Source organism: Agelaius phoeniceus, chromosome 11 (genome assembly GCF_051311805.1).
Source record: "Agelaius phoeniceus isolate bAgePho1 chromosome 11, bAgePho1.hap1, whole genome shotgun sequence".
Lineage (NCBI taxonomy): Eukaryota > Metazoa > Chordata > Aves > Passeriformes > Icteridae > Agelaius > Agelaius phoeniceus.
Genome location: NC_135275.1, coordinates 4,203,588 through 4,230,740, shown reverse-complemented (window position 1 = coordinate 4,230,740; position 27,153 = coordinate 4,203,588). Strand labels below are relative to the sequence as shown.

Genomic DNA, 27,153 nt, shown 5'->3' with positions numbered 1-27,153 from the left:
ATAGATTAGGCTAAAAGTTTTAAAATTATAGTAGAAACATATATATATAAATATAACAAAACCCTACTAAACAAAAATATCTACAGTACAACAAAATTAAATAAAAACTAATAAGTCAGAAAAACAAAATAAACCTTATAGCAACTATCTATTAAGTTAAAATGTTATATATTACCTTAAAACAAAAAAACTTGTAACTACTTTTAAACTAGAACCAGCTACTTACTCTCATAAATCTCACAACCTCTAAAACTAAAATATTTATCTGAATAATAAATCATTCTTAACCCAAAAATAGTCCCATCCCTTCCTTAATAACAGCAATAAAGGCATCATTAATCCTCTAAGTATTCCATTCATGCTGGGCCAGTAAATTGGATTTCCATGTTCCAAACTCTTGAAACTTTGATCACAACATCTCAGGGCAGTGTTGCAGATATTTTTTAGGAATTCTGTTTAAAGGCAAGGATTTCTTTAGAAGTTTTGCTCATTGAGCTTCAGTGCCATTTTGACGACTATTAACAGCAAACCCTTAATGTTGCTTTTGCCAAATCCTGCAGGTTTGGGGTTTTATTTCTTTTTACAGTGGTAAAACAATGGGAAAGGGTGCCCAGAGCAGCTGTGGCTGCCCCTGGATCCCTGGCAGTGCCCAAGGCCAGGCTGGACAGGGTTTGGAGCAGCCTGGGACAGTGGAAAATGTCCATGGATGCCTTCCACTATAAAAGAAAATGAGCTTTAAAAGCTCCCTTCCAACCCAAACACTTCTGTGATTTGAAATTCAAGAATCCAACTAATCTACTTGGGCTGCTGCATCCAAGCTGGGATCTCAGAACTGCTAAAGCAATTTCAACATGGATTTTAATTGTATTGTTGTTTTCATTCTACCAGACTGAGAATTCAGAATGATTTTGTAATCTTCAGAGTGTCTCACTCCAACAAACAGCTTGCATTTATTTAAGGCATGTAAATAATTTCACCAATTTACTATGCTAATTTAATTTACCCTGCAGTTATACCTCTCTCAGGAACTTGAAATCTTCAAGCTAGTCTGGGCTTTCTTCCCCTATAAAATTGGAATGCAGAAAAGACTCTTTCAACCATCAAATTTGGGAGTGAATTGCCCCTCTTCTGGAGGCTCTGTCCTGTTGGCTTGTGTTTTCTATTTTCCATAACCTCCTCCAGTAACAAAATGTCAGGGTTGGAGTAAGGTGAGGATGGTGTCAGATTGTTGGCAAAGGTGCAGGGTGATAGGCAGGGAACCAGGGGAAATGCTGGTCAGGTACCAGAGAGAAAAGGGGGAAATGCGGCTGTAAGTCAAAAAATTCATTTTGACAAGTCTCTTGATCAAAAGTCCAGTTGTGATTCTCTCCATTATGGTCTGATTCCATTTGTCAGCAATGTGGTTGCTTCATCCCTTACTGTCCTTATTGCCTGACAATAATTGTGGGGGAAAATAAATTAAATTGTTCCCCAAAAGCCCAAGTTTGTGGCAGAGGCCTTTGCCTGCTTCAGTTTAGCTTGCCAGTGCTCAGAAAATGGAGAAGACAAACTAAGGACATGCCTAGAGGATGGATGGGATTTAGCTGTCAGCAGGAAAGCAACATAAAATCCATGATAATTTCTCTCTTCTCTTAATGGAACCCCATTATTGAGCAGATGCTGAACAGATAAAGGGTGTTGAAGATTTTCGTGGAGCCATCATGACTCCTTCCATCTTTTGTAACTTCCCTTTTGTTTGAGTGTTTTTCATGGAGCCATCATGGCTCTTTCCATCTTTTATCAATTCCCTTTGGTTGGAGTGTTTTTCACAAAGCCATCATGGCTCTTTCCATATTTTCCCTTTGGTTTGGGTGTTTTTCATGGAGCCATGATGGCTCTTTCCATCTTTTATCAATTCCCTTTGGTTTAGTGTTTTTAATGAAACCATCATGGCTCTTTCCATCTTTTGTCATTTCTCTTTGGTTTAGTGATTTTCACAAAGCCAAGATGGCTCTTTCCATTTTCTCCCTTTGGTTTAAGTGCTTTTCATGGAGCCAATCATGGCTCTTTCCACCTTATATCATTCCCCTTTGGTTTGAGTGTTTTTCATGGAGTCATCATGGCTCTTTCCATATTTTCCCTTCGGTTTGAGTGTTTTCCGTGAGGATAATATGGCTCTTTCCATCTTTTGTCATTTCCCTTTGGTTTAGTGTTTTCCTTGAACCCTTTATGACTCTTTCTAATTTTTATCATTTCCCTTTGGTTTGAGTGTTTTTCATGAAACCATCATGGCTCTTTCCATCTTTAACCATTACCCTTTGATTTAGTGTGTTCATGGAGCCGATCATGGCTCTTTCCACCTTTTGTCATTTCCCCTTTGGTTTGAGTGTTTTTCACAAAGCCATCATGGCTCTTTCCATATTTTCCCTTTGGTTTGAGTGTTTTTCATGGAGCCATCATGGCTCTTTCCATATTTTATCAATTCCCTTTGGTTGGAGTGTTTTTCACACAGCTATCATGGTTCTTTCCATTTTTTTCCTTTTGTTTGAGTGTTTTTCTTGGAGCCATTATGGCTCTTTCCACCTTATATCATTCCCCTTTGGTCTGAGTGTTTTTCATGGAGTCATCATGGCTCTTTCCATATTTTCCCTTTGGTTTGAGTGTTTTCCATGAGGATAATATGGCTCTTTCCATCTTTTGTCATTTCCCTTTGGTTTAGTGTTTTCCTTGAACCCATCATGACTCTTTCTAATTTTTATCATTTCCCTTTGATTTAGTGTTTTTCATGAAGCCATCATGGCTCTTTCCATCTTTTTTCAATTCCCTTTGGTTTGAGTGTTTTTCATGAAACCACCATGGCTCTTTCCATCTTTAACCATTACCCTTTGATTTAGATTTTTCATGGAGCCGATCATGGCTCTTTCCACCTTTTGTCATTTCTTTTTGGTTTAGAGTTTTTCATGGAGCCACCATGGCTCTTTCTAATTTTTATCATTTCCCTTTGGTTTGAGTGTTTTTCATGAAACCATTATGGCTTTTTCCACCTTTTATCAATTTCCTTCGTTTGAGTGTTTTTCATGGAACCACCATGGCTCTTTCCATCTTTAACCATTACCCTTTGATTTAGAGTTTTCATGGAGCCGATCATGGCTCTTTCCAACTTTTGTCAATTCCCTGTGCTTTAGTGTTTTCCTTGAAGCTCTTTCCACCTTTATTATCATGGTTCTTTCCATCTTTAATCATTTCCCTTTGGTTTGAGTGTTTTTCATGAAGCCATCATGGCTCTTTCCATCTTTTGTCATTTCTCTTTGGTTTAGTGATTTTCACAAAGCCATCAGGGCTCTTTCCATTTTCTCCCTTTGGTTTAAGTGCTTTTCATGAAGCCATCATGGCTCTTTCCACCTTATATCATTCCCCTTTGGTTTGAGTGTTTTTCATGGAGTCATCATGGCTCTTTCCATATTTTCCCTTTGGTTTGAGTGTTTTCCGTGAGGATAATATGGCTCTTTCCATCTTTTATCAATTCCCTTTGGTTTGAGTGTTTTTCATTGTTTTTCATGAAACCACCATGGCTCTTTCCATCTTTAATCATTACTCTTTGATTTAGTGTTTTTCATGGAGCCACCATGGCTCTTTCCAACTTTTGTCAATTCCCTGTGCTTTAGTGTTTTCCTTGAAGCTCTTTCCACCTTTCTTATCATGGTTCTTTCCACCTTTTATCATTTCCCTTTGGTCTGAGTGTTTTTCATGAAGCCATCATGGCTCTTTCCATCTTTTGTCATTTCTCTTTGGTTTAGTGATTTTCACAAAGCCATCATGGCTCTTTCCACCTTTTATCATTTCCCTTTGGTTTGAATGTTTTTCATGGAACCACCATGGCTCTTTCCAACTTTTTTCAATTCCCGTTGGTTCGCATCTTCTCCCCTACTCCCCCACCAGCCATTTTCCCCCCTCTGCACACCTTGCTGTGGAAGGAGAACCAGTTTGCTGGTGGGTTCTCATGACTGTGGATGTTTTTTGGCAGGTCATTCCGGCCCGACTTCGTGCTGGTGCGGCAGCACTCGTACAGCATGGCGGAGAACGAGGATTTCCGCAACCTGATCATCGGCATGCAGTACGCCGGCGTGCCCAGCGTCAACTCCCTCGAGTCCATCTACAACTTCTGTGACAAGCCCTGGGTGGTGAGTGATGCTGCTGCTGCCTTTGGGGGACCTAGAGCAGAAAGGTTCAGAGAATAAAGTGGGGATTGATGAAAGACCCACAGCTTGGGCAGCCACAGCTTCCAGCGGCCGCAGCCAAGGTGGGCTGTAAGAGCCTGAATAAGGGATGTGGGACTCCAGGGGCTCTCCAAAATGCAGTTTATTGTATCCAAAATGCAGTTTATTCCATCCAAGAGGTTCCAGCAGCCCAGGGTGGTGGGTGACAGAGCTGTGCCCACAGCTGTCAGCTCCAGCTGCAGGCAGGCCTGCAGACCCTTTGGGTTTGGTTCCAGTGCATTACAGACTTTTCTTTGCTGAGCATCTTCATACAGCAGAACCAATCTCTACCTTAACTGTTATCTATAGCCCATCATAACTACTGTAATTACCATGTTCATGTCACTGTTCTCCAGTCACTAACAGTCAGTACATCACAGTTTAAGCTAGAAGTTGTTTTTCAGTTTTCTTGCAGTGGAAAATTCTGAGACCTTTTTTCTCCTTGCCACATTTGCTGCCTTGTTTGCCTGTGCTCTCTTTCTGCTTGGTACAAACATCTTCTTGTTTGGGGTGGGTTTATCCTTTGCTCTAAGCCATAAAACCCCTTCTAACTCACTCACCCTTTGCCTCCTTGGTTATCCAGTCAGACTGGCTCAGCAATTCTTTTCTTCTATATCAAAACTTGCTTCCATCTCTATTCCTTCATCAGACTCTACATTTAAAAATCTTTCTGCCAAGCACACACATCTGTGAGACTTTCTTTTCAAACTTTCATCATTCCCAACAGTGGGCACGAGTTTGTCCCACCATGATCAGTTTGGCCATTCACACATCAGGGGTTAATGCTCCCATTCCAGCTGCAAGTAATGAAGTCATTTACCCCCAGTTTGCTCCCCCCAGCTCACTTTTGGTTACACTTTTTGGGGCCTGAGGCAGTGAGGTGTCCTTGATTCCCAGGCATAGAGAGGAATTGTTGTGTCTGACCAAAACCTGAAGACAGTAACCAGCACTCTGTATGGAGTTTTAAAGTTAAAAAAGAATTTTTTTTTAAAGTTAAAAAAGAATACCCTAATGCAGTACGGGATTTGAAAAACAGAAAAGCTAAACCCTAAGCTGGATTTAAAACATAAAAGCTAAATCACTGCACCTGGAAATTTCCTGGGCCTGGCATTTCAGCTGCTGCATTGTGTGTTTCACTCCTCTTCGTGAACGTTGATCATCAAACTTCCCTCACTGAGCAGTGAAATAGTGGAAGGATTAAAAACCCAACTGAGATATTTCAATAATTTTTTTTTTCAAAGAGCCAGTGTGGGGACAGAGAGCAAAAATCCTTGTAGTACAAATAGAGACATAAGTGAGGCATCCAACGGAATGCCTCCCCCCTGCTAACACGCTTCCTCAAGTGAGGAAAGAGTGTTTATTCACAATTTGTCTGGGAAAAGCAAGCTGAGAATATTTCTCATATTTGTGGTTTTGAACATAATTTGAACAGGCTCTAGCCAGTGTTTTCCTCATTCCTGTGAAATTTTTGGGGCTATGCTTTAGCAAGGCCATCTGAAGGGACTCGTTCCCTCATTTGAAAGCCCTTTTCATAACCCTGTGCCTCTGTGGTAGGGGTTGGGTCCTTTCAGTTACCCCTGGAGCACTGAGGCACCCTGGAGAGCCACTGATCTTTGCCAGTTTCAGTGGAGAAGCCAATGCTGTTTTTCTTGACAAGTTCTGTGGAAATGGAGGCAGAACTTGGTGATTCTTTTGCTTCATGAAGAACTAAACATTAGCAGCAACAAGGTAAAATGTGGTGCTGTAAAAGGTGCTGATCCACAGCCCAGTCCCTGCTCCTACAATTCCATTGTCCAACAGTTAAAACAACTTCAAAAAATCCCACTTCTCATAAAAAGCCAAAACTTCATTTTTCCCTCTGGTATCTGGGTAAGAAAGGAAGAGTTGTCAATATTTTTCACACTGCAGGGAAGTTTTACAACAATACTTTTATTGCCTTGAAGATGTTAATTTTTTAATACTTACTATGAAAATCCCTCCAAACAATTGTCAGTAGTTTTTAACATATACCTCTTGCAGCTCATTTTATTATCCTTTTATGCTGCAGCAAATTCCTGCAGGGGGGGAATAAATAATTGATAGAGCATTTACAACTTCTCAGTGCACTCTGTACATTGCTGAATTCATTATTTTAGTGCATCCCATTTTCCAGCTGTGTGGCATTTCCCAGTGCTTTGATTCACTGGGTGGGGAGGCAAAGCCAGTAGCATTTATATGCAACAAAAAGTAAGGAATAATTCCTCCTTACAGACTGCCATATCTGTGTTTTTATCACTTTACCACTGCCCTCAAGGTGAGTCCTAGTAAGGAGTGTGAGCTTCTAATGTGAGCACAGAAATAATTTCTGTACAAACACCAGGAGCTTTGTTTGGCCTTTTAACTTGAATATCCTGCCTTGTGCTGGTGGTGGTGATGGGAGGTGTAAAGACCACTGTGTTTATCCCAGAGCAGCACAAAATCCTCATCAGATTTGGGAGAGAACAACAATGGAAGAACTCATGACCCATGGGGGGACATTTGAGATGTCCTGTGTGGGGTAGGGAGTTGGACTTCAATGCCCATTGTGGATCTCTTCCAGCTCAGGATAATCTTTGCTCCTATGAGGCCATTCCAGAATAGATATCCTGAGGGGTAAAAATCCCTATATTTAGCCAGCTTCATGGATGCTCAGATGTTGCAGCAGAATCCAGGCACTGCTGGTTTTGCCAACATCATCATCTGCCTTGTTTGGTTGGACCAATCTGGTGTGTGCTCCCTTGTGGGATCTCAGCACATCGTTCCTGATGTCCAGAGATGCCAGGAGAACCCTTGGGGGTCTCAGAAATCCTGGAATGTTGCCAAGAGTGCTTGGTGGCTTGATTTTGATCCATCCACAGAAGTGACAGCAGTTTGAGGACATGAGAATCACTTTAGAGTGAAGGGTGTAAAAGGGACACATTCATAGGGTGAAATATAAACTTCAAGGTTTTTGGTACAGGGGGGTTATGGAGACAAGATGGAGGGATCAGGGCGTGTCTCGTCCTTCTTCTTTCTTCTTCTTGTCCTCCATCTCCTGTGGTGATGTTGGCACTTGGGGATTGGTTCATGGTGAAGGTGCACTTGCTAACATGGGTGAAAAGCATTGGAAAATAAAGGTAAATATCATGTATGTAGATTTTAGTATAAAAAGACACGACCGCCCCGTGGGTGGTCAGAGTGCCCTTGGCTGCCTTGCAGGTCAGACCTCTGCTGGGCAGACAGAAAATTCTGTAGATAAGAAACAATAAACAATCTGAAGATGGAAAAGCTGAAGGGTCCAGACTCGTCCTTTGAAACGCGTCCACCCAAGAACCGCCCTGCCCGTGTCGGGCACAGACAGACAGACAGACCAGACACTCCCTCCTGGGTGAAATCCCTGCTGAAAATTGTTGTGGATGCCTGGGAATGCACTCCTCAATCTGCTGCTGCCTGCTAAAATTAAGGGTAAAAACCACTGTGCCCCTCCATGGCCATGGCCATGCTTGGATCTGGCATCAATCAATCCTCTCTTCAGAGCATGGCAGGGATTTCTTCCTGCACAATCCTTTTGTCAACACCAGTGCTCTGCTGGTATTTCTGTGGAAGCTCTCTCTGCAAACATTTCAAGTTCAAAAGCCCCATGGACAAAGGAGAAGCAGAAAACTACAAAAAGCCATAAGTAACAATCTTTATTAATTCATGAGAAATAGATTGACTTTTGTGCAGTAAAATGTGGAGTGGCAGAAGGGAATTACAGCTTTGATAACAGCAGGGGGGAAAAAGGGAGTGTGCAGTGGAAAGGGCCTTAAAAAGATGGGAAATTATTGAGTTAGCCATGGGCAATGAGTCTTCCTTGTATCAGAGCAAAAGTAGGAGTAGTGTAGATCTGTAGGAGGGGAAGTCAGGGAGGTGAGACTGGTCATAAAAGGGCTCTCAGATAAAATGAGAGTTAGAACTCAATGTACAAGGTCTTTGGGCTTTAAATTATCGCTCTTCACATGTCAGGTGTTTGGTGTTTCAGGGACACACAGCTCCAGCTGTAGAACATCTTTCAGCTCTGAGGGCAGGTTCACACTCTGTGTCACAAGCTGCCTGCCCTTAATTTTGCAGGAAAGCTCCTTTTGTACCCTGGCTTTCTGTGCACTTGCCAATAGGCAGTGAACCAATTTATGTTTGATCTGAGGTGCACCATTGAAAGGTGGGGTGTGGTGGTTATGATATTTCTGAAAAATCCTTTCCTTAGGATTTTTCCTCCTGAGAAGCTGAGAGGCCTCAGGAACAGAATGTAACCAATGGTTATCTGCTGCTGTGGAATGCAACAGGTGCATCTGGGATTGGGCTCATGGGGTTGTTTCTAATCAATGGCCAATCACAGCCAGCTGGCTCGGACTCTCTGTCCAAGACACAAGCCTTTGTTATCATTCTTTATTTTTCTATCCTTGGCTAGCCTTCTGATGAAATCCTTTCTTCTATTCTTTTAGCATAGTTTTAATATAATATATATCATAAAATAATAAATCAAGCCTTCTGAAACATGGAGTCAGCTCCTCATCTCTTCCTCACCCTCAGACCCCTGTGAGCACTGCCACAGTGTGTGGTGGGATGATGGCCAGGGATGTCCTGAGAGCAGGAATTAAAGCCTGCATTCCCTGGTGTCAGGGCATGCACAGCTCCTGCAAATGCACAGCAGGACTCCAGAGCACGGCACAGCCCTGTGAGAAGCTGGGCTGTGAGCAGCCAGGTGGAAGGAAATGTTGGAAGGAGTGTGTGTGGGGAGATGTTTGTGCTCTGAAACCTGCACAGAGCATGGGGTTGTTACAGCACTCAGGTTATTTCACTTCTGTGATTACACTTAGCACTTAGCTCATGGAAAATTCATGGCCCTGCCTGGAGATGGATTTCACTTAAATGCTGGTGAGGATGTCAGAAAGCTGGGGGAAAGCATGGCTTTTACAGATAAAGGCTGAGCTCTTTATTGCTGAGCTCACACAGAACTGTGGAGGAGCCGTTTTAAGGTTTGTGCCCTCCTTGAAGAATTATTATAAAAACATTAGAAAGTTTCAGTGCAGGGTCATGTTGCAAATAAATTGTCTTGGGCATGAAATAACCCCATCAAACAAGACCAGAATTTTACCTGGTTCAATTTACAGCTACACTGAGTTAAGGTGAGGCAAAAACGTTCACTCTCCTTATAGGATACCCAATTCTCCTCACAGTTTTACTCCTGTTTAATGGAGTGCAGATCCTGCTGTAAAGCATTTATGAAAAGGAAAAGTTAATCCAAAGTTAATATTTGATATCATTTAAATTATTTGTTTTCCTTTAGAAAACATCATTCAGGAAATAAGGGAGGCTTCCCTTAGCTGAGGCTTAGGAGCTTTATGCAAACTTTCTCATTGTACATGATGTCATTGTCCCTGGGGGGATTTGAGATTTAAATTCCACGTGGATGTGGAACTTGAGGACAAAGGGTGAGTGGTGGACCTAGAAGGTCACGGTTAGTTCCTGGTCTGGGTGATCCTAGAGGGATTTTCCAACCCAAATGAGTCTGTGGTTCCATGGAGGTGTGTGAAGTAATTGTGGAGGCCAGAAGGAGCTGCAAAATGTGGTGATGATATCAGAGCTTGCAGCATTAGGTGAATCCCATTATTTTAATTATTAAAATATTTTAAAATCAGTTCATAATTAAAATAATAATTCTTAAGATATTTTTAAATTTTTAAAATAATACAATATATTATATTATATCATATCATATCATATCATATCATATCATATCATATCATATCATATTATATTTTTATCTATTATATTATATTATATTTTTATCTATTATATTATATTAATATTATTAATATCAAAAAGAAAACATAACATTTAAATTAAAAAATAATATTTAAAAAAGGCAACAAAAAACATGTATTAAAAATACAAAATGTAATTTGCCAGTATCCTGTGTTGGAATTAAAAAAAAATTAATTTTTCCTGCATGTGTCCATTTGCAGGATTCTTGTAAAGATTGATGTGAATCTTGCATGCTGAAGGATTTCCTTCAGTTGAACCCTGCTGGATTTTAGCTTCAGTTGCAAATATTGGCGATGGGGTGCAGTACTTTGGAACACCCCAGTTTATTCCCTGCCCACCCCACTGTGTCCAGCAGCTTGCTGATAGTGGAGTCAGGCAGGGAGGTGGATTTTAGTGACACCAAAGAGGCAAACTCTGATTTAATTGTCAGGGGCTGCAAGGTTCAATGTCCAAGGCTGCTGTAGATGGAATAAAGGGTTGGGTTTTATTTCTATTTTCTTTTTTATTTCACAGTCTGGCTGTGATATGACAATTACAGGCATTACAGGGGCTGGGCTGGTGCTTCCAGCTTCTTTCTGACAGTGTTGAACCTTCCAGGCCTGCAGAGCCCCCAGAGCTGCTGCACTTGTGCACAGCAGCTGTGCATGGCTGAAGGGGAAGAAAACCCTCCCAAAACCAGCCCAGTTCCACCAGGGCAGCTCTGGTTCCTTCAGAGCAGAGGAAAAGCATCCCAGCCCCTGCAGCTGGCTGCACATCTGTTCTCCTGGGAGGTGCAGGGCTGCTCTGGGGGCTTCAGGGATCTGCTGCTGCCCAGTCACACATTCACTCTGATTTAGAGGGGGCTCAAGGCTCATTTGGGAGCTCTGTGAGCCTCACTGGCTCCTGCCAGCCTGGTGGAAGGGTCTGCATTTAGGGCAGAGGGAGTGGAGGGGGTCCCTGGGGGATGTGGGGAGCCCAGGAGAGCTGAGCTGGGGCAGAGCTGTGCCAGCCTGGCTCTGCAGGGGCAGGAGCTGGTGCTGGGCAGCTTGGCCCCATCAAAGGGCACTCCTGGCACTCTGCTCCAGCACTCCAGGGATGGGGGAACAGAGGAAGCAGCCAGGAAGGGCCAGAGCTGTCCCAGCCTGGCCAGAGAGACCTGGGAGAGTGTGGAGAGAGCTGGGGGATCCTGGTGCTCTTCACACAGAGCTCCAGAGGGGAACCCATTTGTGCTGAAGCATCTTCAGATGTCCCACTCTGCCCCACTGTAGGAATTGATTGTTGTAGAAATATATCAATTAAATGAAGCTTTTAAATGTTGGAGAAGTGCCACAGAACACTCAGTTGTGCCAAAATTTCTCCCAATTTCTCCCCTTGCTCAGCCCCAGCCCTTGGGAGGAAGGCTGGCCATGGCTTTTTTTCTCAGACCTGCTAGTATTGGAAATCTCACAGTTGTTGTTTGTTTCTTTTCCTTCAGTTTGGGAGCAGACAGCCAAACACTTCTTTGCAAGTTTGTTGATATTTTCCTTGGTTTGCTCCTCTTGCCAAGCTTACACAACTCTGACTTCATGTGCTGTGTTCTGCTTTGCATTTCTTGTGCAGATGCTTTTCTGCTTATCTGTCTTCACCTTCTAACTGGACATTTAACTTCTCTGTTTTTACCTTGTTTTTTCTTGGAAGGTCTGTTTTATCTGCCCTTTCTTGCTATTTGAGGCTTTCTAGTGCTCTTCCCCACCTTGTTTTCTCCTCTGTGCTGCTGCTCCAAGTTGCTCTCTTGTGCTTTTCCCACTCCCAGTTATACTTGAAAAATCTTGAGCAACAGATTGGAGCACTGGCAGGACATTTGTCAGGACTCTGCAGGGAGGAGCAGAAAAAAAGAGATGAGCTCTGTTCCTTCCAGCTTCCTGTTGACACAAATTATTGAAGCAATGCTAATGGGAGACATAGGAGATTCAATTTTGTGTCAAAGCATCTTCTGGAGAGCAAACCACAAACAAAATGAATGTGTGCAAGAGGAGAGGCATTTTGAAAACTTATTTGCTGTAAATCTGGGAGATTTTCAGTGCTATTCCATGTTGGGTTTAAAAAAAGAAATTCTAACTGTTTATCTCACTGTAAGAAAATCCTGTGCTCGTTAGCAAAAGCCAGATTTGTACAATAATGCTGAGCAATGGGATAGGATTTGGCTGGTTGTTGCTCTCTTTTATATGCCAGAGGGGATTTTCTTAAAGGTCAAGGCTGCAGAATGCTGCCCTGCAATCTGGATGCAGCTCAGAGAGGGAAGACATTTAGGGACACTCCGATTTGATATTTTAGTCAGTTCTATGTGTTCCACCGGAGCAAACCTGGGGCCAGCACTGAACTTTCTGCTTCCAGCTGCTCTGGCAAGACTGATGTCCCAGCCAGAGGGGTGCAGGGCCCTTTTCCTGCCCTGTCCCTGCCGGGAGCTGCTGAGCTCCCTCTCCCTGCCCAGGGCTGCCCTCTGTCCAGGCAGGGCAGGGCTGCTCCTGGCACACCAGGACACGGTGGCAGGGCCAGGACAGCCCCACGTGATGTGTGACAATGTCTGTGTCAGATTCCATGTGCCCAACAGCAAATATTTGCCCCAGTGGCCAGTTCTGTGGCCTCTATCCATAGAATTTTGGATTTACAGAAGGGTATTGGATTTACAGATTTCAAGTGAAGTCAGAGACCTGTGGATCTCCAGGTGCTTTTCCTCCAAGCAGAACTTTCTTAAGAACGAAAATCCTGCTTAAAAAAACCTGAATAAAACCCGTTTTAATTGTCTGTCAATCAGTGAAGATTTTGTCCTCCTTGCCTTGTTTTAGAGCAAAGCATGTTGATGGATTTGTCATGCAAGAGCTGAAAGTAAATTCACAGAACTGTGTCAGAAGGAAGGTGAAAACATTGTGAGCTTTTTGGTCAAAAGACAATTTAATACTAGGTTTGAACATTGGACTGGAGAAAAATTCATAAATAAAATTATAAGTTTAAATGCATAACTAGAAATCTAAATACTTTCAACCTAGTAGTGTTTGCTCTTTGCACCTCTTTATAGAGCTGGTTTAGTTTAATCTAGTCTTGGAATGGAAAGGGAATATTCCAGCCTTCCTTGCTGATTTTGCTTTCCTAAAATAAGTAAGGTCACTTGAAATTCCTGGTTAAAAATAAACAAAAAGCAGAGATCCTTAAATAATAAATAAATCTCAGTGTGGTGATGATTTTTCTGTTCCATACAGCCAGTAATTCTCTCAGCTCTGCATTCATCAATCCTTGCATGCACTCTCAAGTGCTTTATATATAAACTGAGTATGGGAGTATTTTGCTTTGACCAGCATTTACTGCTATCAGGATAATCTAAAGCAAAAATAGAATTTTTGACTGCATTCCTGAATTTTGTAGTAGGTTGTTGCCACTCTGCCCTGTTCTCCTTTGCACTAAAAAGCAGCAGTGGGAACTCTTGACATCCATTACAGACTTGCATTGCATTGGACATTTCTAGGGACAGGAAATTCAAATGGACTTTTTAGCTGTTTCTTACTTTCTAGTGAGAGAAACTGTTTTCAAACAGAGGCTGTGAAGTTAATATTCAAAGCAGGACTGTAAAGCTGGGGCTCAAGTCCTTTCTATTATCTGCTGGTTCTGCTACAGTAGAGACTCAGAATCTCTTTTTGTGCTTGCTTAAGGCAAATATCCACACCACACCTGAAAGCCAGATTATGGAAATTAAGTTTGATTTCTTGTGCAATCTTAATATATAATTACAAAGGAAACCTGTGTGTTATATACCCTATTAAATTATCTTAGAAAATATTTTTTTCAGTTAAAATCCAGGGTATATCTGCTCCTTCAATGCGTGCCTGTGGTGACTCAGAGCTGAGGAGGATCAGGGGGGTGACATTCCCCTTCCTGACACAGGAATCTGTCACCCATCCAGGAAAATCCCTCCTGTGGTGATGGCTCCACCAGGCCAATCCCCACTGCTCTCCTCCAGTGCAGCTCTCCCACCAGCACTGCCATTCCCCTCTGGCATTCCTGGATATTCCATTCCACCCTCAGCTCCAGCCCCCTTTGAGATGGATGCAAAGGGTCCTGGTTTCCTTTTGGGGTGTGTGAGCACCACCCCTGCTCTCTGAGGTGTTTTCAGTGGGTGGCTCAGTTTAAAATGCTGTGAAATCTCTGTTTGGGTATCCCCAAGGAGTCCTCTGGCTTTCCCTGCTGGGCCTAGCAGAGGCTGACTGGTGGTGTCTGAGGAGTGACCCTGGAAATCCACCATAGAAACCCAACATGGAAATCTCCACCCTGGAAACCCACCGTGGAAATCTCCTACATGGAAACCCACTATGGAATTCCAACATGGAAACCCACCTTGGAAACCCACCCTTGAAATCTACCCTGGACACCCACCATGGAATTCCATCCTGGAGATCTCCACCCTAGAAATCTCCATCCTGGAAATCTCCACCCTAGAAATCTCCATCCTGGATATCCACCATGGAAACCCAACGTGGAAATCTCCACCAGGGAAATCCACCATGCAAATCCACTATGGAATTCTAACATGGAAATCTCCACCCTAGAAATCTCCATCCTGGAAATCTCCATCCTGGAAATCTCCATCGTGGAAATCTCCACCATGGATATCCACCATGGAAACCCAACATGGAAATCTCCACCCCAGAAATCTCCACCAGGGAAATCCACACTTGAAACCCACCATGGAAACCCAACATGGAAATCCACTATGGAATTCTAACATGGAAATCTCCATCCTGGAAATCTCCATCCTGGAAATCTCCATCCTGGAAATCTCCACCCTGGATATCCACCATGGAAACCCAACATGGAAATCTCCACCCCAGAAATCTCCACCAGGGAAATCCACCATGCAAATCCACTATGGAATTCTAACATGGAAATCTCCACCCTGGAAATCTTCATCCTGGAAATTCACCATGGAAACCCACCCTGGAAATCCACACTAGAAACACAACATGGAACTCTCCACCCTGGAAACCCACTATGGAATTCCAACATGGAAACCCACCTTGGAAACTCACCCTCGAAATCCACCATGGAAATGCACCATGGAAATCCACTCTGGAAATCTACCATGGAAACCCAGCATGGAAATCTCCACCAAGGAAACTCACCCTGGAAACCCACCCTGGAAATCTCCACACTGGAAACACACCACAGAAATCCACACTGGAAATCCACCCTGGAAAACCACCATGGAAACCCACCATGCAAATCCACTATGGAATTCCAACATGGAAATCTCCATCCTGGTAATCTACCAGGAAACCCAGCATGAAAATCTCCACCCTGGAAAACCACCCTGGAAATCCAACCTGGAAACCCAGCATGAAAATCTCCACCCTGGAAATCCACCATGGAAATCCACCCTGGAAACCCAGCATGAAAATCTCCACCCTGGAAATCCACCATGGAAATTTCCACTCTGGAAATCTCCACCATGGAAAACCACCATGAAAATGCACCCAGGAAATCCAACCTGGAAATCTCCACCCTGGAAACCCACCCTGGAAACCCACCAGGGAAATCTCCACCCTGGAATTCCAACATGGAAATCCACCCTGGAAATCTCCACCCTGGAATCTCCACCCTGGAAACCCACCACAGAAATCCACACTGGAAAATCACCAGGGAAACCCACCATGGAAATCCACCATGGAAATCCACTATGGAATTCCAACACAGAAATCTCCACCCTTGAAATCTCTACCCTGGATATCCACCATGGAAACCCACCCTGGAAACACACGCTGAAAATCCACCATGGAAATTTCCACCCTGGAAATCTCCACCATGAAAAACCACCATGGAAATGCACCCTGGAAATCCAACCTGGAAATCTCCACCCTGGAAATCTCTACCCTGGATATCCACCATGGAAATCCAGCCTGGAAACCCACCCTGAAAATCCACCATGGAAATTTCCACCCTGGAAATCCACCATTGAATTTCAACATGGAAATCCACCTTGGAAATCTCCACCCTGGAAATCCACCCTCAAACCCACCCTGGAAACCCACCACTGATGCCTTCCTCTACAAGTGTCACTGAACTCAGTATTTTTATGGAAACCTCCTATTTGAACTGGACCTCATCTGTAAAAAGCCCCACAAAGAAGAAAAGCTCCTTCTGTCACCATGAGCCCCAAACCCTTCTGAGAAGTGCTCAAGCACCAGGCCATCAAAATAAACAACAGCACAAATGTTTCCCTGGTCAGAACACTGAACTCCCTGTTCCCATAACAGTGGAATGAAGTCTTTTTTTATTCAGCATTTTCTCACTGCTGGAAGAGCACCCAGGAAGGAGTCCCCAGAGCCTCTCTCTTCCACAAACTTTTTCCTTCTCTAAATTTTCATTCCAAATAAATGAATGCTCCAGGAGGCCTCTGGATCTAGGCCTCATGGGATTACCTTTAGCTTATTCTTGTATACCAGGCATGTCTTGATCTGTGCTGTACCCTGGTATGCTCATAGGCTGTTTTCCTTCATTTTAATCCACATGTCTTCCTTAAATCTCGCCTTCCTCACTGTTTACACATTTTGTCAGTGCCTCTTCCACCAGCCAAAGTGTCTCTCCTTGCCAGATGCCTTCTTGCCCAACCCTGCAAGCCAGGAGATGTTTTCATGTCTCTGACTGTGACCATTTTCTGGTTCTTTGGGATTTTTTTAATCCTGTTTTTCCAACTGTTGTAGAAAACTTTTTTTTTTCCCCATGGATGCACTCTGCTAATTTGTAAGCCAATTCATGCAGCTCTTCCAAGGGCATGAGGTTTTTATTTAAGACTTTTTTTTTTGCTTCCTGTAGAAGCTCTTAATGGTTTGCATTTCATCAGCTGTAATTCGAATGTGAAAATATTCCAGCAGTTAATTACATGGTGATTAGTGGGAGAGCTGTGCCTCTCGGATTGCAGTTCTCATGCTGCAGGGGAAGAGCTGGAGCCCAGAAAATGCCCTTGGAAATTCCGGATAGCTGGAGCAGAGAGCCCAAATCCCTGTGGGAAGGGCCAGCCCAGCCCCAGGGGCTGAGCAGCTCCATCTCAGGAGGTGCTGCGAGAACCCAGAGGGTGGGGAGGGAGCAGGAAGGGAAGGAGGGGAGGAAATATCAGCTGCAGCCAAAGGCAAGGGGGAGACGCTGCTGATGCTGGGCAGGGACTGAGGGGAAAATGCACCAGGGCCAGATCTCAGCTGGGAGATGAGAGCCCTGCAAGGCCTCAGGAACAGCTCCCCTGTGGCACAAAACTCATGCAGGGCCATGGAAATGATCCTGGCATTCCCAGTCCCACCGTGCTGCCTTTGGCTTTGGGTCCTGCTGGAAAACCGCTGGGATATTGGGACACAAAACCCATGATGGACTTTGGACCTTGTTAGCCCAAGAGGTTTGGGAACAGGGTGCCTTGGCAAGAGCAAACAGAGCTCTGAGGATTAAATCAAGATTGCAAGAAGATTCAGTCAGAGGGTGTCACTGACATATTTTCTGAAAAATCCTTTTGCTAGGATTTTTCTCCTGAGAAGCTGAGAAGCCTCAGAAAATAAATGTGAATAATAACTATTTGATGGCTGTAGAATGTAGTCTAGAGATGGTTCACCAACAGGTGCATCTTTGATTGGTCTCATGTAAATTGGTTTTACTTGGTGACCAATCACAGCCAGCTGTGTCTGAGTTTGTCACAGGTTTTTTATTTTTAAACTTTCTGATGTTTCTTTTTTCTTTTTTTAGTATAGTTTTAGTATATATTTTTTATAATATGATATGATATGATATGATATGATATAATATAATATAATATAATATAATATAATATAATATAATATAATATAATATAATATAATATAATATAATATAATATAATATAATATAATATAATATAATATTTATCAGCCTTATGAAACATTGAAGATTCCCATCTCTCACCTCATCCTGGGAACTTTCAATCACCACCACAAGAGAGGTTTACCAGGAAAAACAAAATTACATCAGACTTCTGCAAGCAAGAGATGTTTAAAATGCATGAGTTTGTTTCTGTGATGATGAACCCAATCCCTGCAGTAAAACATTTCTAGTCTTCCCAGAATAAGTATATAAGCAGTTGTACTGCACAATAAATTGGGATTTTTCGACCATAACACCAAACCCCCATCTCTGTCTCTTCATCTCTGATGAAACCACTGGAGGAGCACCGAGTTCTGTTCCCGTTCCCATCTCCCCTGCACTCTGCTCATGTGCCCAAACTGATTTGTAGGAGCTGTTTCACCCTCCAGTGGCAGTGTCAAGGCCTGGGTGGGCTGTGGGTGTTGTTGGTTGGGGGCTGTGTACAAATTACAAATGAGTTTTGAGTTGTTTTGTTTTTTAGCATTAGTTTCATGACATGGTTATGATGATGGCAAGGTGCTATTAGCTCACATTTTAGGCAGTAGACTAAGAACTTAATTTTACAACTTATTTTATAATTTTTTTGACTAATTACACAAAGCAAAAGCACATTGACAGTGGTTCTATTTGATTGCTGTAAGTGCACATACTTTTGGTGAAAACAATATTTGCTTATTTTGAATGCAATATTTGCTTGTAAGCCTTGAAACACAATGTGCAGAGCTGGGTGTCAGCTCCTGCTGGCAGAGGAGGGTGTCAGCTGCAGGCAGGGTCTGCTCCCCTCCATTCTCCTGTGAGGAATCAAACCTGTGTGAACTCAGCCCCCAGGAAAGGCATTCAGGGGTTGCTCAAGTGTAAGGGAGGAAATTTTCACAATCTCAACAAAGAAGCACATGGAGGGCACAGAAAGGTAACACAGATGCTTGCCAGGTAATAATAATAATAATAATAATAATAATAATAATAATAATAATAATAATAATAATAATAATAATAATAATAATAATAAATCCAAAAGACAGTAATTTAATATTAAAATACAGTACAGACACTGTGTTTAAAGTGCAGATATAGTGAAAAATCGTGGCCAAAGCTGATTGACTCCCACAGGTGTCAAATGTCTTCTCCCAGCCCTTTCCACAGAGCTGCTCCATTCCTCCTCGCTCTGAGGGCTCTCAGATGTTTGTGTCTCAGTTTGTTGGCCTCCATGGACCCCACTTTGTGCTTCCTGACTTTGAACATCTCTCACTCTCACAAGATAACCCAACCTTTATGGAATGACCAGGCAAATTTCTGAGCCTCAGCCTGAAAATGGATATTTTGGTCTAAAAAGGGAATTTTCAGCCTAAAAATGGACTTCAGGTCCTTTTTCCTGGTGCCATCTGAAGAGATGAAGAAATAAATTTCTTTGTTTTGTTTTTGGGCAGGTTTTTTTGGTTTTGCTTTTTGGTTTTTTTTAGTTTTTTGTGTCATTTTCTTTGTTAAATCCCTAAAATTGTAATATAAGCAGCCCATAATGCAAACCAGCTCATCTTTCAGCTTTCCAGGCCTGCAGACCCTGCAGGGGCCCTGTGCAGGTCACTGTGGGGCAAAGGGACCTTCCCTTTGTGCATGGAAAGGGAAAATCCCATGGCAGAGGCCTCCATCCCTGTGAACACTGAGATCACACCAGAAAACTGGAGAACTTCAGGAATTCCAGTCACAAATTCGGATCCTCATTAATGCATTTGGAAGGAGGCAAGTTTATAGCTGGACATACAGAGGAAAAGTGGAATTTTGTTTTATTTCATGGAATTTCTTCACTCTTAAGACGAGCCCACCCCTTAGAGCATCCACAGATGAGTTAAATCTCAGCTGAAAGTGGATTTTTTTTATGAACCAGGTTGAAGAAATGTTCACTTATCCAAGTTTTCCCATTTCTCAGCTCCTGGAGAGTGCCAGCTCCTCTGGGTGGGTGTAACAGACTGCCCAGAGCACCTGGGTACTGTTTCAGCTCCCATGAAGCACCAGACGGGCACCTGGAGTTCTCAGCTTACAGAGAGGGCAGGAACTGAACCCTCAAAAAGGGGAAATCTCTGACAGAACAGGCTCAGTAAAACCCAGAGCCCAGGGCTCCTGCCTGAGCAGGTGTTATAAATGAGAAGCTTGACTAGGCCAATATTCCAGCCACAATCAATTTATTAATTAATCTGGTAAAGTATGAGCATTACAGTGCTGGGTACAGTGGGGGAAGTTTTCCCTCCCACTGCACACCAACAGTTGAGGCTTACAGGTATTTATAGGGATACTCATAAGCTTTCTCAGCAGTTTCTATTCCAATTTATACTCATCAGCAGTTTCTAGTCCCAATTTTTATGTCACAATTCTATACACTATTGTGATTTAGTTTTTCTCAGGATGTATCCCAGAAAATGTGTATTCTAGGTGGTGGTGGTCCGGTTTCCAAAAGAAGGAAGAAGTATCCCATCTGGTGAGGTCCAGCTCTCCAGATGTGGGTCCAACTTTTAATTGCAAGGACTATAAATCTCATGACCCTGATGTCCAGCTTCCCTTGGTCAAAACTATTAATCCTTGAGTTGATGTTCATCTTCTTTTCTCAAGCTGCTTTTCACTGTTTTGGTAAGGCCTGAGATAAGCATGCTTCCTCTGTATATATTCTAAAGCTATAGTTTCAAAGATCCTTACTACAAGCAATATTCTAAAATTTTATGTCAAAAGGTGAATATTGCAGAACTCTTTAATGTCAGGTCTGTCTGTCTGTCTGTGCCCCGACACGGGCAGGGCGGTTCTTGGGTGGACGCGTTTCAAAGGACGAGTCTGGACCCTTCAGCTTTTCCATCTTCAGACTGTTTATTGTTTCTTATCTGCAGAATTTTCTGTCTGCCCAGCAGAGGTCTGACCTGCAAGGCAGCCAAGGGCACTCTGACCACCCACGGGGCGGTTGTGCCTTTTTATACTAAAATCTACGTACATGATATTTACCTTTATTTCCCAATACCTTTCACCCATGTTGGCAAGTGCACCTTCACCATGAACCAATCCCCAAGTGCCAACATCACCACAGGAGATGGAGGACAAGAAGAAGAAAGAAGAAGGACGAGACACGCCCTGATCCCTCCATCTTGTCTCCATAACCCCCTGTACCAAAAACCTTAAAGTTTATATTTCACCCTATGAATGTGTCCCTTTTACACCCTTCACTCTAAAGTGATTCTCATGTCCTCAAACTGCTGTCACTTCTGTGGATGGATCAAAATCAAGCCACCAAACACTCCTGGCAACATTCCAGGATTTCTGAGACCCCCAAGGGTTCTCCTGGCAACTCTGGACATCGGGAGTGATGTGCTGAGTTCCCACACTTTAAGGCTTAGCTACAAGCACAAAGTTCATGTCAAACAGTAACACCCTTAATGCTTTAATTCAAATGCTCCTAAATCAACTTAAGACTTCTAAAGGCTAATTGTGAACAAAAGATAGGTTCAAAGGCCTTTTTCCATGCTTTACTTTCCTCAGATATTGTTAGAATTCATCTTTATAACTGTCCCATGGTTGGTTTCCACACATATCACAATGACAGATTGCCTCTATGTACCTGACACATAACACAGCTTGGTATTTCACACAGGGAGCAGGAGAGGGAGATGCCATTCCTGCAGTTAAAATCCTACTAAATTCCTACATCCCACTGGAAAGGGCAATGCCACAAATCCTGCAGCCTGGCCAGAGGGATTGGCAGCTTTCTGGAATTAGAGGCAGCACCATCTGCAGGAATTGTAATTTGAAGTATCAGATCTGATTATCTTTGAGGGAGAAGTTGGTGTGGTCTGCTCAGGAACAAACCCCAGCCCCTCAGAGGTGGCAGAGATGTGATTAAGCACAATTTAACTCCTCTTAAGGAGTTAACTTAAGCAAAGGAATCATCTGACTCTATATGAAGACAGAAAAGGGATTTTTGGTGACTCTTTCTTGGTTACAGCACGATCTGTGCAGTCAAATTTAGAGTTCCACTCTTGGGGTGGTGAAACCCCAGAAAGATTTGATACAAATCAAAGGGAATAAATGATTTTTTTAATGAATATTTCTTCTCTGTGTCACACCTTGTTGGAGAGGAGAAAAAGCACAGCTGTCACTGTCCTGTTCTGTTCTAAAGGAGCAATCCTGGGTGTGGAAGGATTCTATCCTGACTAGAAAAGAGCTGACATTACAACAAATGCTACAAAACCCAACCATTTTCCTTTTAAAAGAATAATCTGCAAACTGTAAGCACATGTACCTGGGGATATCCCTTTCTGACTGAAAGTAAGATGCAAAACTGGAAAATGAGAAGTAAATTCATGCTAAACTGAGAACTTTTTTCCACTTTCTTGTTTTTTTCCTAAGATGTAAAAATGACTTCTGGTGAAATACTGAGCTCTAGGAGTTGGGGGGTTTTTAGATGATTTTGGGTTTTGATATCCATGTAAAATACTTCAGTGGCTCTGTTCATATTTTCTATTATTTCCCAAACATCCCATGTCTGTAAACATTTGACATTGGATTAGATAAATCAGTAATTTATCATCTAAAGAGATGATGCTCCTGCCCAGGACTGGTGTTCAGCTGCTGAAAAGGAAAATATAAAAATATATAGTCCAAATCCCACTTAAAAATTGATAAAAGGTCATTAAAACCTAAATGAAATTCTTCTTTATAAATAGCCCAGCAGCAATCAGGGAAAATAAAACGGAAAATAAAAAATAAATTTATGGCAATTTCTGGATGTACAATTAGAATGCTGAAATTTGGTGTGAATTGGGGCTGAATTTATCAGGTTGCATTTTGGGGGGGAAATGACTGACAGGAGATTCCCAGATTTGTAGACATGGAGGTGAAGCAGCATCTCAGGAGGGGAAAGGACAAATCATCCCCCAGCTGTGGCAGTTTGATTTCTCTCTTTGGCCTCAAAAATTCAATCCTGCTTTTCCTACCTGCTGTTTCCAAGCTGAATTACTGGATTAGAGCACACTTGGAGGGATACATGTCTGTTATCTGTGGTTGATAGTATATTATTTTAAGTAAACAGGCATTTGCTAGCAATTAATCTCAGTTACAGCTTTCTTACCTCTTGCATGAATGCCACAATCCCTACAAAAAATGTCATTTTCTCCGTGTCTTCCTCTCCCTTCCAGTGAAAATGGAAAAGAAAGCAGGGAAAGAATCACAGGAAACAGTCATATGATTTTATTTTTCTTTGGAGGTTTTTACTTCAAGATAGGTAAATAGATTTATTTTAACCTAACAATTGCTTGGCAAAAATCATGTGCTTAATGGTCAGTGTTTTCTTGTGGAATTTGGAATTTGGCTCTTGCATCAGAACTGAAATATTGAGTAAGTTGTCAGGAATCCTCTTCACAAACCACCTTGTTTTGGTAGCTGTGAGAATATTTCCTTTCCTTGAGGCCTGGCTTGCTAGCCCACAACCCAACTACAATTCCTTAGGCTTTTGGTGAGGACTGCTCATCATTAAGGTATTTTCCACTGGTCTTCCAAATTTAAAGATGTATTTTACCAAACCTAAGTAAACACCACTAAATTAAACAAGTCCTCTCCGCCAGCTGGAAATGCAAGCAAAGCTTTCATGGTTTTTTTCCCCCTTTTTAAACATTTTTTTGCTCTGCCTGCCCCCTGAGCCTCTCCTCAGAGAAGGTGTTTTATCTGCAGTATGGACAGAGTTGTATTGCTCTGTGCTTTTTGTGCTGTTTGCAAGCAGCAAATCCCACTATTCAGTGTTGTGCTGAGTTGCTGGTGTCCCATGCTGGCACAGGGGCAGCTGAACACATCCCTGGGGGGGATTTCCTCTCCCAAATGTACCAGGGGAGAGGGATCTGCTCAGCAGAGACAGAGAACAGCCCCAAAGCCATCTCCATTCAATAAAGAGTTCTCTTGGTTCACTTGTAAATGTTCTTTGTGAAGCTGCTGCAGTCCAGCGTACAGGTAGGCAGGATGTGCCATGGGAGCTTTAAATGAATGTTATATCAGAATATTTTATAGAAAACATGAACAGGAATGGCATAACTGGGAGCAGTTTAAATCATCCCATCCAAGGATGGCCTTGTGTTATATCAGAATATTCCATAGAGAACATGAATAGGAGTGGCATAACAGGGAGCAATTTAAATCATCCTCATCTTTGGTGGTGGGGCAAGGATAGCAACATGTTATATCAGAATATTCTGTAAAAACCATGAATAGGAATGGCATAACAGGGAGCAATTTAAATCATCCCATCATTGGTGGTGGGGCAAGGATAGCAACATGTTATATCAGAATATTCTATAGAAACCATGAATAGGAATGGCATAACAGGGGGCAATTTAAATCATCCTCATCTTTGGTGGTGGGGCAAGAATGTTCTGATACAACACGTGGTTTTATATCAGAATACTCTATAGAAAACATGAATAGGATTGGAATAAGAGGGATCAGTTTAAATCATCCTTATCCTTGGTGGTGGGGCAAGGATAGCAACGTGTTATATCAGAATATTCTATAGAAAACATGAATAGGAATGGCCTAACATGGAACAGTTTAAATCATCCTCATCTTTGGTGGTGGGGCAAGAATGTTCTGATACAACACGTGGTTTTATATCAGAATACTCTGTAGAAAACATAAATAGGAAAGGCACAAGAGGGAGCAGTTTAAATCATCCTCATCTTTGGTGATGGAGTAAGAATACTCTGATATAACATGTGGTTTTATATCAGAATATTCTATAAAAAACATAAATAGGAATGGCAAAACAGAGAGCAATTTAAATCAGCCCCATCTTTTATGGTGGTGCAAGAATATTCTGATAGAACACGTGGATTTATATCAGAATATTCTATTAAAAACATTAATAGGAAGGGAGGAGTTTAAATCCCCCCATCTTTGGTGGTGGGGCAAGAATGGCCATGTTTTATATCAGAATATTCTATGAAAAATATTAATAGGATTGGCATAACAGGGAGCTGTTTAAATCATCCCCATCTTTGGTGGTGGGGCAAGAATGGCCATGTGTTATAGCAGAATATTCTAGAGAAAACATGAATAGGAATGACAGAACATGGAACAGGTTAAATTATCCTCATCTTTGGTGCTGGGGCAAGGATAGCAGCATGTTGTATCAGAATATTCTATAAAAACCATGAATAGGAATGGCATAATAAGGAGCAGTTTAAATCACCCCCATCTTTGGTGATGGAGTAAGAATATTCTGATATAACATGTGGTTTTATATCAGAATATTCTATAAAAAACATAAATAGGAATGGCAAAACAGAGAGCAATTTAAATCAGCCCCATCTTTTATGGTGGTGCAAGAATATTCTGATATAACACCTGGATTTATATCAGAATATTCTATTAAAAACATTAATAGGAAGGGAGGAGTTTAAATCACCCCATCTTTGATGGTGGGGCAAGAATGGCCATGTTTTATATCAGAATATTCTAGAGAAAACATGAATAGGAATGACAGAACATGGAACAGTTTAAATTATCCTCATCTTTGGTGGTGGGGCAAGGATAGCAACATGTTATATCAGAATATTCTATAAAAACCACAAATAGGAATGGCATAATAAGGAGCAGTTTAAATCACCCCCATCTTTGGTGATGGAGTAAGAATATTCTGATATAACATGTGGTTTTATATCAGAATATTCTAGAAAAAAGGGAGGAGTTTAAATCACCCCATCTTTGGTGGTGTGGCAAGAATGGCCATGTTTTATATCAGAATATACTATAAAAAATATTAATAGGATTGGCATAACAGGGAGCTGTTTAAATCATCCCCATCTTTGATGGTGGGGCAAGAATGGCCGTGTGTTATAGCAGAATATTCTATAGAAAACATGAATAGGAATGACAGAACATGGAACAGTTTAAATCATCCTCATCTTTGGAGGTGGGACAAGAATATTCTGATATAACACATGCTTCTATATCAGAATATTCTGTAAAAAAACATGAATAGGATTGGAATAAGAAGGTGCAGTTTAAATCATCCCCATCTGAGGATGGCCGTGTTTTATATCAGAATATTCCACAGAGAACATGAATAGGGTTGGCATAACTGGGAGCAATTTAAATCATCCTCATCTTTGGTGGTGGGACAAGAATGTTCTGATACAACACGTGGTTTTATATCAGAATACTCTGTAGAAAACATAAATAGGAAAGGCATAGGAGGGAGGAGTTTAAATTATCCTCATCTTTGGTGCTGGGGCAAGGATAGCAACATGTTATATCAGAATATTCTATAAAAACCACGAATAGGAATGGCGTAATAAGGAGCAGTTTAAATCAGCCCCATCTTTCATGGTGGTGCAAGAATTTTCTGATATAACACGTGGATTTATATCAGAATATTATATTAGAAACATTAATAGGAAGGGAGGAGTTTAAATCACCCCATCTTTGGTGATGGGGCAAGAATGGCCATGTTTTATATCAGAATATTCTATAAAAAATATTAATAGGATTGGCATAACAGGGAGCTGTTTAAATCATCCCCATCTTTGGTGGTGGGGCAAGAATGGCCGTGTGTTATAGCAGAATATTCTATAGAAAACATGAATAGGAATGACAGAACATGGAACAGTTTAAATTATCCTCATCTTTGGTGGTGGGGCAAGGATAGCAACACGTTATATCAGAATATTCTATAAAAAGCATGAATAGGAATGGCATAATAAGGAGCAGTTAAAATCACCCCCATCTTTGGTGATGGAGTAAGAATATTCTGATATAACATGTGGTTTTATATCAGAATATTCTATAAAAAAGGGAGGAGTTTAAATCACCCCATCTTTGGTGGTGTGGCAAGAATGGCCATGTTTTATATCAGAATATACTATAAAAATATTAATAGGATTGGCATAACAGGGAGCTGTTTAAATCATCCCCATCTTTGGTGGTGGGGCAAGAATGGCCATGTGTTATAGCAGAATATTCTATAGAAAACATGAATAGGAATGACAGAACATGGAACAGGTTAAATCATCCTCATCTTTGGTGGTGGGACAAGAATATTCTGATATAACACATGCTTCTATATCAGAATATTCTGTAAAAAAAACATGAATAGGATTGGAATAAGAAGGTGCAGTTTAAATCATCCCCATCTGAGGATGGCCATGTTTTATATCAGAATATTCCATAGAGAACATGAATAGGAATGGCATAACAGGGAGCACTTTAAATCAGC

At 41.9% G+C, this 27,153-nt stretch overlaps 1 protein-coding gene across 1 annotated transcript in view; it reads left to right on the top strand.

Annotated features, from left to right (window-relative positions):
• The window catches only part of SYN2 (synapsin II), a 211,170-nt gene that overhangs the window by 88,350 nt on the left and 95,667 nt on the right, over positions 1-27,153 (top strand). Inside the window, exon 4 of the mRNA XM_054639980.2 lies at positions 4,004-4,160. Coding sequence (XP_054495955.2) covers positions 4,004-4,160 — 157 coding nt within the window. The remainder of the gene's footprint in view (positions 1-4,003; positions 4,161-27,153) is intronic.